The sequence below is a fragment of the Bos javanicus genome, chromosome X (genome assembly GCF_032452875.1).
Source record: "Bos javanicus breed banteng chromosome X, ARS-OSU_banteng_1.0, whole genome shotgun sequence".
Taxonomy (NCBI): Eukaryota; Metazoa; Chordata; class Mammalia; order Artiodactyla; family Bovidae; genus Bos; species Bos javanicus.
Genome location: NC_083897.1, coordinates 91,090,071 through 91,102,721, shown reverse-complemented (window position 1 = coordinate 91,102,721; position 12,651 = coordinate 91,090,071). Strand labels below are relative to the sequence as shown.

The 12,651-nt window shown below is 42.7% G+C and overlaps 1 protein-coding gene across 1 annotated transcript; it reads right to left on the bottom strand.

The window, feature by feature from the left end:
* Positions 1 to 469: 469 nt before the first annotated feature.
* Positions 470 to 7,391, bottom strand: BMP15 (bone morphogenetic protein 15). Its single transcript, XM_061408697.1, has 2 exons — positions 6,768 to 7,391; positions 470 to 1,326 (listed from the first exon to the last, which is right to left on the bottom strand). The coding sequence occupies exons 1-2, from the start codon at positions 7,120 to 7,122 to the stop codon at positions 470 to 472; spliced, it is 1,212 nt and encodes a 403-aa protein (XP_061264681.1). The 5' UTR covers positions 7,123 to 7,391.
* Positions 7,392 to 12,651: the final 5,260 nt, after the last annotated feature.

Sequence of the window (12,651 nt, the reverse complement as noted above, 5' to 3'; positions counted from 1 at the left end):
GAAAAACCCTGATGGCTTAGAAAAAGATTCCCTTCTGTTTCCTTCAAAAGATTTCTAGGGAGATTACTGCTTAAAAGTTTCCTAGTCCATCTAAGAAACAGTTTTAGATTTAGAGGGAAATCCAAACACAGAAGCGGTCTCTTCAATTAGGTAATAGTTTCTAGGATTCAGGAGGCAAGGAAGAGGAGTTGCTGTCTCAAGTTGCTGTCTTCACCCCAAACCTTCTAGATCCTCAGAAGACGGACTAGTGGTCAAAACATACTGATATTTGGCATCAGAACTGTTTTTATAAAGTGAGACACTCATAAATAGGGGAAGAAGACTTAAAGTACAATGCTGAAGGCAAGGAATAGAATCTACAGATTGGGTAGAGCACTTGGGTTGAGCACTTTCAGATTTAACAGTATTTGTTTACGATAAATCCTTTTCTAATTTCTTGGGCAAACCTGATCTATCTGTACCTTTGCTGTCACCTGCATGTACAGGACTGGGCAATCATACCCTCATACTCCTTGTACAAGATACTCCCATTTGCCTCAATCAGAAGGATGCTAATGGGAACATACTTATAAGGGACACAGGAAGGCTGAGGGACACTCTGATCCACCAGCTCATTGACAAGGTTCTGGATGATGGCATGATTGGGAGAATTGAGACCATAGTGTAGTACCCGAGGACATACTCCCTTACAGTAGTTTGGGGTATAGAGATGGGGAGCGATGATCCAGTGATCCCAGCCCAGCTGCTGGAAGCTGACTTGAAAAGGGTGGAGGGAACACAGATTACTTTCAGGCCCGTCATGCTCCCTGGAGGGGCCAGGAACTTCAGATGCAATACTGCCTGCTTGACGAGCCCTCCTCAAGAGAAGAGAAGGGTCTTTTTCTGTAAATTCTTTCAGGCCTTTAGGGAGAGGTTTGGTCTTCTGAACACTCTGAGTGTCATTGAAATACAGTAACAAGAAGACAGTGTCCAATGATGAAGTTCCATGCCACCAGAACTCACGAACCTCACTACCTCTTGGCTGCTGACACACGAAGCGGAGTCGTAGAACCCTGCGCCCCTTGTGATTCCAGAGCTTTTGCCCAACATGTTCCATGATATCCATCTCTGTCCAAGCTTTGGGCAACAGGGAAGGCTTTGAGGAGCCTCTTCCTGAAGAAGGAAAGTGATTGGTTGGGCTTTTCTGGACCCAGGGCTCCACATGGCAGGAGAGGTGGGAATGAGTTAGGTGAAGTTGATGGCGGTAAACCACAGTGGCTCTGACTAGTTGGTATGCTACCCGGTTTGGTCTCAGAGGAAAGTCCAGGGTCTGTATGTGCCAGGAGCCTGTATTAGTAAGAGGGAACAAGAGCAAAGCGTTAGCTTCTTACCTCCTAGCCTTAGTCTCCCTAACAGACCGGCTCAGTACAAACTGACAAGCAGCCCTGAAATGAATTTAAGATCATAATAGTGATCTATTGAGCACTTATATAATGTATTAGATGCTTTACATGCATTAGCTCTTGAATCCACAATAGCCTTATGAGATAGTTGTTATTCCCATTTTGCAGACAAGGAAACTGAAGCTCAGAGAAGCTATGCCAGAGGACACACAAGCCAGTGTTTGTTAGAATGAAGATTTGAGTCCAAGTCTTTTTCCCTTAAGATGACAAATTGTGGCTCATTTTTAGATCACTCATAGTCCTAGGTGGAGAAAAACACTTCAAATACAGAACTGTCTGTATATATTGTATTATTTAGTTGACTATTAAAAAGGTGACCAATTAAGAGGGTCATTGAAACATGAATTAATAATAAATCCTCATGCTATATCACTATATAGTGGCAGCTTTAGGGTGACAGTCCAATATTGGGGGGTATCGTCTGCTATCGCTTCAAATCTGGGTTGGAGATGCCACAAAATAATTTTTTCTAGTTGGGACAGGTGTTTACTACTTTTGCTTTCTATTTGAATTTCTTCTTGAGCAGCTATTCCATTATTGGGCAGGTTCTCCCTTAATCCTCAGTCTCCCCCTTTTCCATTTCTTACCAGCAATGATTCTTCGTTTACCCCATTCATTGTAAATACCGTATTCAACAAGGCACAGTCATATAAATGACCTCAGCTAAGAAGTCTACTTAAAAGCTGCATCTTTTGAAAGTGAAAGTCGCTCAGCCGTGTCCGACTCTTTGCGACCCCATGGACTATACAGTCCATGGAATTCTCCAGGCCAGAATACTGGAGTGGGTAGCCTTTCCCTTCTCCAGGAATCGAACCCAGGTCTCTCGCATTGCAGGCGGATTCGTTACCAGCTGAACTACAAAGTGATTGTTTTAATCTAAACCGTGACGCTGACACCTAGTGGCCAAAGCATTGAAAAGTGGGACCTGCAGTGCTCTGACCTTCTGCGCCCTCTCCGGGCAAAGGTCAAGAGCAACGATTACAAAAACCAGGCATAGCAAGAAAAACCCTTCTGTCATCTTCAGCTATCACTAACCATCAGTTCAGTTCAGTCGCTCAGTCGTGTCCGAATCTTTGTGACCCCATGAACCAAAACACACCAGGCCTCTCTGTCCATCACGAACTCCCGGAGTTCACCCAAACCCATGTCCATTGAGTCAGTGATGCCATCCAACCATCTCAGCCTCTGTTGTCCCCTTCTCCTCCTGCCTCCAATCTTTCCCAGCATCAGGGTCATCTCAAATGAGTCAGCTCTTCACATCAGGTGGCCAACGTACTGGAGTTTCAGCTTCAACATCAGTCCTTCCAATGAACACCCAGGACTGATCTCCCCCAGGATGGACTGGTTGTATCTCTCAAGAGTCTTCTCCAACACCACAGTCCAAAGGCATCAATGCTTCGGCGCTCAGCTTTCTTTATAGTCCAACTCTCACATCCATACATGACCACTGGAAAAACCATAGCCTTGACTAGATGGACCTTTGTTGGCAAAATAATGTCTCTGCTTTTTAATATGCTGTCTAGGTTGGTCATAACTTTCCTTCCAAGGAGCAAGTGAGTTTTTTTTTTTTTTTAATTTCATGGCTGCAATCACCATCTGCAGTGATTTTGGAGCCCAGAAAAATAAAGTCTGTCGCTGTTTCCCCATCTATTTTCCATGAAGTGATGGGACCAGATGCCATGATCTTCGTTTTCTGAATGTTGAGCTTTAAGCCAATTTTTTTCACTCTCCTCTTTCACTTTCATCAAGAGGCTCTTTAGTTCTTCACTTTCTGCCATAAGGGTGGTATCATCTGCATATCTGAGGTTATTGATATTTCTCCCAGCAATCTTGATTCCAGCTTGTGCTTCTTCCAGCCCAGCATTTCTCATGATATACTCTACATATAATTTAAATAAGCAGGGTGACAATATACAGCCTTGACGTGCTCCTTTTCCTATTTGGAACCAGTCTGTTTTTCCATGTCCAGTCACTAACCATGGCCATGCTAATTTACATATTATCTACCTAATCTTCCTTCTCCACTGAATCCATGACCCTGGAATTCAGTAAGCTTGGGATGTTCAACATAGAAGCTCTTGAATGTTTTGATGCATCAGGATTTTAGTTATGTATCCAAGTTTCAGGTGCAAAATTCGTAATCATAATTCATCATAATTCAACATCTGTGTACACTACAGAGTGATCACCACCACAAGCTTAGTTACCATCATCTGTTACCACACAATTAACTCCCTTCACCTATTTCGCTCACTCTCCAACCCTGGTTACCTGCTGGTAAACACTAATCTGATCTGTTTCTGAGTTTTTAATTTTTGTTTTTCATTTATTTTGTTTTTATATTCCACATATGAGTGAAACCATACTTCAAAGTGAAGTCACTCAGTCGTGTCCAACTCTCTGCAACCCCATGACTGTAGCCTACCAGGCTCCTCCATCCATGGGATTTTCCAGGCAAGAATACTGGAGTGGGTTGCCATTTCCTTCTCCAGTACCATACTCCAAGTTTTTTTAAAAGTTCAGGTTCCAACTCATGCTTAATACACCCTCAAGTTTGGGGCACTTGGATATCATTCAGACAGAGCTCAAGCCAGGCTTGTAATTGCTTTCTCAAGTTACTCCATACTCCCATCCTGTAATAATCTTTCCAAGACACCCACCCATACATCTGCCCCACCCTGCCTGAAAAGGAATCTAAACCGAATCTCTAGCAGGCAGTCTGGTTAGGAACTGCCCTTTCCTTTCAGACCCTGACATCACATATTTCCTGAAGCAGGGTGGGGTTGCTAAGGATCAGGGCCAGGAAGGGTCTGCTCAGAACTTTTCAGGGAAATGTCTGACTCACACATCCTGTGCGATTGAACCTGGAATAGCTCTCAAAGCAAGCTTGATTCAGCTGGATCATCTCCTGATGGAATGATCAGACCCAACTCTCTTGTCATCCATTTCTGGATCCTTTCCAGAGTCCCTAGATACCAGTATGTCCCACAGTCAGACCAAGATACTGGCCTAATTCTCGACATTCTACTTTCTAGCCTCATATCATCTGTACAGAATTGATTTATGCAGCGTATGAATGAAATCCAGATTCCTTGTAATGACCACTGCATCCCTGAGTCTCATCAGTCTCATATCCCACCACTCTCTACAATCTCACTAGGCTCCAACCATCCTGATCTTCCTTCTATTCTTCAAGTACTTGTTTCCACCTTTCAGCCTTTGTACATGTTGTTCCCTCTGCCTAGATCAGACTTCTCTCTTCTCTTCTCATGCCAAGCTTCTTACCTTACAGACCTCAGCTCAAATGTCACCTCTTCAAACATGCCTTCACTGACAATCCCATGCAAAGGGAAGATTTCTTTGCTATTCTCTATCAGAACCACCTATTTCATTCTTTGGTAGCATTTACCACAATTTACAACTATCCATGTTTACTTACTTGTCTCACCCAGAGAACCATACCTATCTTGATCACATCCCAACACCTAGAACAACGCCTAGCACTTAGCAGTTGCCAAATAAATACTTGGTGAGTGAATCTCCAACCACATCAAGTTATCTTTTTCCTCAGTCAGAATGCACTTCCCTCCCTGTATCCATAGTCTCTTTACTCCTTCTGCAAAGTCTGGCCCAAATGCCACCTCTCCAATGAGGCCTTTCAACTATTTCAGCATTTCCCTCTCCTTTCCCTAAGCAGCAACCCATTTCTTCTTGGAGTCCCAGGAATCCTACTGCTTATCCTTTTCAAAGCATTTGCTGTGCTGTACCACCATTATGTTATTACTTATATATCCATTCTACTATAGTGGGGGCTCCTAGAGCAGTTATTTGCCTTCTCATACCCAACCCAAACACAGTGCTTGGTGCTCAATTAAAGTCTGTTAAGCAGTCAGCACAGCAGGATAATTAAAAGCACAGGCTCTGAAGCCTGAAAGCCTGGGTTAGAAACCCAGCTCTATTAATTACTAGCTGTGTTACACTGAGCTTCATTTTCTTCACCTATATAATGGGTATATTCATAGTATTCCATAGTGGAGCAGTAGTAAAGAATCCTCTTGCCAATGCAGGAAACACAGAAGATGTGGGTTTGATCCCTGGGTTGGAAGATCCCCTGGAGGAGGAAATGGCAACCCACTCCAATACTCTTGCCTGGAAAGTTCCATGGACAAAGGAGCCTGGCAGGTATAGTCCATGGGGTTGCAAAGAGTCAGACACAACTGAGCTCGCACACACAACTACTTCATACGATATTGGGGAGGATTAAGGAAGACAATGTTTGTAAAATTACTGTGCCTAATGCCTGGCATATGGTAAGCACACACTAAAGTTTAGCTTAGGGGAATGGTGGTTGTTTTACTTGGAGGAGGGAGGTAAATCATGTCTGTTGTCATCTCTGAGACTAGCAAAGGCTTAAGATTAATTTCACCAGGTTCCCAAGATTTCCTTGAGATTGATGGCTTTCTTCATTCCCTAGAGAACCCTGCACTGCATAAGCCCACTACTGCCCTAGATCAGTGTCTAATGAAGATGTTTAAAGCAGAAGGGAACCATGAGGAAACAAAGAAAATTCCAAAATACATTTGGTAATTTGGTACCACAAACCCAAACTAGCAACATAGTCTAAACAGAAAAACTGCTTCGTATACCAGGATATCGGGGTATGACATTCAAAACACTTAAGTAGTTATGGACAGACTATAAAACAAGACAGACTTGAAGCTCAACTCCTGCCTCTGCCACCCCATCCTTGTGACCTCTGCAAGTTATTTAACTTCGCTCTCTGCTTCCCTTTTCTTTAAAAATTAGGCTAAGCCTTTCAGGACAGCTAAGCAGAGTCCCTATCATTAAGGATTAAATAACAGACTCTCAGGTGTGAGCCTGTTTCTGTCCTTTCTGAGGCCTTGTAAATTTCCCCAACTCAACATCCTGTACCTTTTGTCTTCTAAGAATAAAACAACACAAACAGCCCTCCACAGAACATGAGTATTTCTCAATTATAATTTTCAGTAATATAATAAGCATTAAGACTTTCTTTGAAAGCTAGGAGCTGAGACATCACTCAGTTGCCCTGGGGCCTGAGAGAAAGTCTCAGGTAGGCCCCAAGGCAATCTGTTCTTAAATTGGAGCCCTAAAGGGAAGCAAATTTGGAGCCAGGTTCTCCCAAGGGTGTCATCTTTTGAAAATCAAGAAACCAAGCCCAAGAAAACCACCCACCCTGTAGGCAATGTGAAGCCTGACAGAAAACTGACAGATCCACTTTTTTCTACACTATTCTTCCCCATTTTTCTCTCCCCCGCACCAGAACAATATAGTATGATAACTCACCTCTGAGAGGCCTTGCTACACTAGCCAGCGGCCTCACCAGCCTCACCATGGTGGCCCCAACGGTGCGGTTTTCCCTAGGGTGTCCACTTGCGTCAGCTGAACGCTGGTACAACTCCAGCATATACCGTAAGGGATGCCCTAAGATCCGAGGCTTCCTCTGCTGCTTGCCAGGGGCTTCTTCCAGCAGCTCCTGAATCAGGGGCAAGGTAGGGGCCTCAGGCAGGTGGGCAATAGAGGGCTGCCCTACCTGTGTCATTTGGACCCTATGTTCCATAAAAAGCACCAGTCCCCAAAGAAGAAGGATTCTAAGGATGCTCAGAAGGACCATCTTGAAAAGCTTGGTGTTCAGCAACATGTTCTGGTAAAAGCCCAAAGGATACCACTTTAAACCTTTCCTTTTACATGGGTAACAGCATCCAGGCTCCACTACCACAAAAGATAGAGCAAGGAAAAATGAAAGGCTGGCAGGCAGGTCCTATGTTTCTTCCTCTGGTAGGATCTCCTGAACCAAAAAGAGGTTTTCTAAATTGTCCTCTTTGCATCAAATAAACAGAAACAGCAGGTGGGACAAGGCAGCGTGCCCATCCTGCGCTCCAGAGCTGGGAACAAGATCGTATTTAAAAGGAGAGGCCCATTCCAGGACTGCTCCCTTACCTTATCCACTAGGATGAAAAGAAGCAGCCCTAGCCTGCTCTGCTTCACAGCTTTAAAGGTAGTCTCTTAATCAGTCCTTAAAGGACCAGAGGCCTCCTGTTCCCACCCCACTTCCATGCAATGCTTTTCCTAATGTGGCATTTCCCAAAATGTGGTCTGCTAAGGACTTGCAGTGGAACTATTTGAGGGGATTGTTAAGAATTTGGGCTTCTGGGTCCAGACAAAAACATGGACTTTCTGAGCGTAAGTGCCAGAAATCTGAATCTTAAGTCCTCCAAGATGTTCGTATGAGTACTAAAACGTGGGAACCTCTCTGTGAGTATGGCTGCTGGAGCTTGAAGAAGATGCCCGAACAGTGGTTTTCAATCTTGACTCTATACTGGGACCACGTGGGGAGTTTTAACTATTATGGATGCCTGCGTACCATCCCTAGAGATTCTGATGGAGTCAGTATGGGGTATTACCAGGGCATCAGGAGTTCTTAAAGTTCTGCAGGTGATTTTAATGTGCAGCCAAGTTTGAGAACTCTGACTTAGAATTTTCTGGTTTTTCCATGGAAGGTGTTGAGATTTTGTGTGGGTTTCATCAGAGAAGCACAGGGCAGTGGGAGCTGAATCTATGAAACTTGGTTAGGAGCTAACCTAGCTTGGCTGGTTACTGGAGGCATCAGGGCTGAACCAGTTAGTTAAGGCTACCCCAGACCAGGATTCTGCAGAAAAATGGTAGGTGTAGTCCTGGCCCTGTCCAAGAAGAAGCAGTTTCCTGGATCTCTAAGAAGGTGGGACATTAGGTCAAGACATGGCTCTTTGGAACAGGTACGGACTTTGTAAGCAACGGACCTGTGTTTGGATTGTTATTGATACTGTTTCTTATTAGCAGTCATTTAAGCTCTCCAAAGCAAATCTCTTCATTTCCCTGAGCCTCAGTCTCCTCACCTGTAAAATAGAGATAACATGTTTTAATCCCACAGCTTGTTGTGAAGATACAAGGAAATAATCTGTATTCATCTCAACAAAACCTAATTAGACATACATGGTTACATGCTGGAAATTATTTCTTCCCTTCTCTGTTTTTTTCCAACTAGGCCTTGGTCTCTGGTATGTATTGTAAAACAAAAGATATGGGTCCCCTAGGTCTCAACTCAAATCCCAAGTCAACAACCTATTAGCTGGTGACCTCTAACAAGATTACTCCCAGTAATCTGTAATGAGTAATGAGTTTCTTCGTTTGTACCGCCAGCTCCTGCAGAGAGTTGTTGTGAGTGTTGTATTGTGTACATTTTTATTGTATACAATGATATACAAGTAAGGGATATAAGCAGATGATTCACAATAGGCAAAACCTGAATGGCCAAAACATGAAAAGATGTAAAAGAAATCAGAAAAATGTAATTTAAAACCACATAAGATACAACTTCACATCTAGGAATGGTAACATATCAGAAGTCTGATGTTATTAAATTCAGGTTAGGATGTAGAATGCAGGTAACTTTCTTACAGCCCTGATGGGAATGTGATTGGGTACAGTTGTTTTAGAGAGCAATCTGGCATTATCTCTAGTGAGTTTGAAAATGTGCAATTCAGGCATTGCTACTATTGCTAGAACAGTAGCTTTTAGACACTTTTGTCTGATTCACAGGAATAAATACACTTTACATCCAACCCACTATAAACACAAGCACACACGTGCATGCACACACACATATACCTGAAGTAAACATTTCCTTAAACAATTATTATCTTTACATGTTAGGAGGGATACTATATCATGATGAGTAAGAACATGGCTCTAGAGTCAAAATCCTAAATTCAGACTCCAGCTCTACCATTCATTAGCTTGACCTTGGGCAAGTTATTCAACTTCTCTGTGCCTCAGTTTCCTCATGTGTGAAATAGAAACTGTAGCCTCTCTCTGCTTCAGTTTTCTAATATATATGTACAATGAGGTTAATCAAAAGACAACTCACAGGATTGTTGTGTTAAATGAGTTAATACATGTAATGGACTTAAAAGAGTGACTGGCACAAAGTAAATACTAGACACAGGTTAATTATTATTACATTTAATGCAAGTTGTGCTCTCCAGAAAGCTGGGCTCATCTTGAAATGACCTGTTATGAGCTGTGGAGAGGCAGCCCAGAAGTTTCTCTGTCTTCCATGTCCACACCACTTCTCCCTTCTTTCTTACCCCTTCTCTGCCTCCTAACATTCTCTTTGGCCCCTGACCTCTGTCTGTTACCAGTTAAACTTCCTATTTTCTATCCAACATAACTCAATAAAAGTACAAGTTGTCAGAACAACTAGTAAAGTGTTCATAGCCAGTTTTCTTTGATGTTTCTCTGGTATTTGAGTGGAATTATATTCATCAAGAACATTTTTCTGCCATAATAGTGAGATTTTGATTCAGGATCAAAAGAAGTAAAGAGACAATATATTACCCTGGAAAGAACATGATTTGGGTTAGAATTCCTGGTTGTGCTATTTTTTTCTGTTGCTCAACCTCTCTCAATCTCAGCTTTCTTTTTTTAAAAAAAGATTTATTGATGTATTTATCGGCTGTGGTGGGTCTTCATTGCTGCACTTGCGCTTTCTCTAGTTGTGGCAAGTGGGGGCTACTCTTCATTGTGGTGCCCTGGCTCCTCATCGTAGTGGCTTCCTTGTTGTGGAGCACAGGCTCTAGGCACACAGTCCTTGATAGTTGCAGTGCATGGCCTCAGTAGTTGTGACTATCGGGCTCAGTTGCTCCGTGGCATATGGAATCTTGCAGGACCAGGGTTTGAACTGGTGTCCCTTGCATTGTAAGGCAGATTCTTAACCACTGGACCACCAGGGAAGCCCTATCTCAGCTTTCTTAACTGTAAATTGGGGATATTCTTTAGGAGTGTGGTGAGATTTAAATGAGATAATGTGTACAAACTATTAGCATATCAGACAGTCAGTTCAGTCGCTCAGTCGTGTCCGACTCCTTGCGACCCCATGAACTGCAGCACGCCAGGCCTCCCTGTCCATCACCAACTCCCAGAGTCCACCCAAACCCATGTCCGTTGTGTTGGTGATGCCATCCAACCATCTCATCCTCTGTCATCCCCTTCTCCTCCTGCCCTCAATCTTTCCCAGCATCAGGGTCTTTTCAAATGAGTCAGCTTTCTGCATCAGGTGGCCAAAGTACTGGAGTTTCAGCTTCAACATCAGTCCTTCCAATGAACACCCAGGACTGATCTCCTTTAGTGTGGACTGGTTGGATCTCCTTGCAATCCAAGGGATTCTCAAGAGTCTTCTCCAACACACACAGTTCAAAAGCATCAATTCTTTGGCGCTCAGCTTTCTTTATAGTCCAACTCTCACATCCATACATGACTACTGGAAAAACCATAGCTTTGACTAGACAGACCTCTGTTGGCAAAGTAATGTTTCTGCTTTTTAATATGCTGTCTAGGTTGGTCATAACTTTCCTTGCAAGGAGCAAGCGTCTTTTAATTCCATGGCTGCAATCACCATCTGGAGTGGTTTTGGAGCCCAGAAAAATAAAGTCTGTCACTGTTTCCCCATCTATTTACCATGAAGTGATGGGACCAGATGCCGTGATCTTAGTTTTCTGAATGTTGAGCTTTAAGCCAACTTTTTCACTCTCCTCTTTCACTTTCATCAAGAGGCTCTTTAGTTCTTCTTCACTTTCTGCCATAAGGGTGGTGTTATCTGCATGTCTGAGGTTATTGATATTTCTCCTGGCATATAGACACTCTTAAATAAATGGTAAAATTTACCATTAATAGCCTATGATTTTAAACTGTGTGTAAAGTGTTCCTGACTGAAGGAAATATCCACTTAGCATCCTCCTAAAGTTCACCTTAATTTTTATTCCATCCCTCTACTCACCAGGGCTTCAGGAGACTTGCCCGGTTGAAAAGGTCAGCTTTCTTATTTTCAGAACTTCCTATTTCTCATTTCAGAAAAAGATCCCAAAACTAACTCCTTTCCTATGACCAGAATTGAAAGAAGTTGACATGATTATTTCCTGGAAATATTGCCTGGTGGGCCTGATACATGCTATTGCCCTAATCCCCCAGAAGAGGGCAGGAACTGTCTTTCTAGCCTTTATGGTTGGAGTGTTGAGTTGGAGTGGAGGGACAGGTTATAGGCAACTAGAACAGATCTACTAAAGGATATTTAGAAGGTCTTTCTGCTTTAGAAAAAGTAATATGTGAAAACATTAATTATGTAAATTGAACAGTTTAGGAGGTGATTATTGACATAACAAAAAGGGTTCTTTGAAACAACAAAATGGGTCACCTCAAATTGCTCTGAGCAACAAGAAACATTAATGTACAGTATGGGTTAACTTTTCAAACTATAATGTGCTGGACTGGTAAGAGGCATAAAAATTTACAAAATTTTACATGAATTATGCATGTTACAGGCATATGTTCTAGACACTACTAGACCCCAGTAGTACAGAAATTAATAAGACAAGTCCTCTGTCTTTCACACTCCTAGTACTATGCTAGGCACTGAGATAGGTTGGGGTACACCAAAATAAAACAGGTAGTTTCTATCTCAAGAAGATAACAACTTTAATAGAGACATAAAAGATAGGATATATTTCCCATAACCATGATATTTCCTCTAAGTAGTCTTCTGAGTTCTTAAAAAAATTACCTATTTTCTAGATGTTATGTTAAAAAAATCATTTTCCTTAAAACAAAGAGTATCATATATTTTATAGAAATCTTTATTAATTTGGCATTAGACTATATCCTTTTGCATATTATATCTTATTTTTATCTTCATATCAACTCTGTGAGTTAAGCATTATATTCCCATTTATAGGTAAGGAAGTTTATCAGACAAGAAAACTCGTCCAAGGTTGTACAGTTCTTAAATGGTGGAATACATTGGGATTTGGATCCAACTAAGAGGAGACTTCGGAGAAGGCAATGGCACCCCACTCCAGTACTCTTGCCTGGAAAATCCCATGGATGGAGGAGCCTGGTGGGCTGCAGTCCATGGGGTTGCTAAGAGTCGGACACAACTGAGCGACGTCACCTTCACTTTTCACTTTGATGCGTTGGAGAAGGAAATGGCAACCCACTCCAGTGTTCTTGCCTGGAGAATCCCAGGGATGGGGGAGCCTGGTGGGCTGCCGTCTATGGGGTCGCACAGAGTCCGACATGACTGAAGCAACTTAGCAGCAGCAGTAGCAGCAGCAGCAAGAGGAGACTTGAGTCCCTCTCT

Excerpts from the sequence above, each read along its gene's own strand:
- BMP15 (XM_061408697.1), bottom strand. The coding sequence starts at position 7,122 with ATGTTGCTGAACACCAAGCTTTTCAAGATGGTCCTTCTGAGCATCCTT. Across the intron at positions 1,327-6,767 it reads TGTAGCAAGGCCTCTCAGAG|GCTCCTGGCACATACAGACC; the intron begins GTGAGTTATCAT and ends TTACTAATACAG.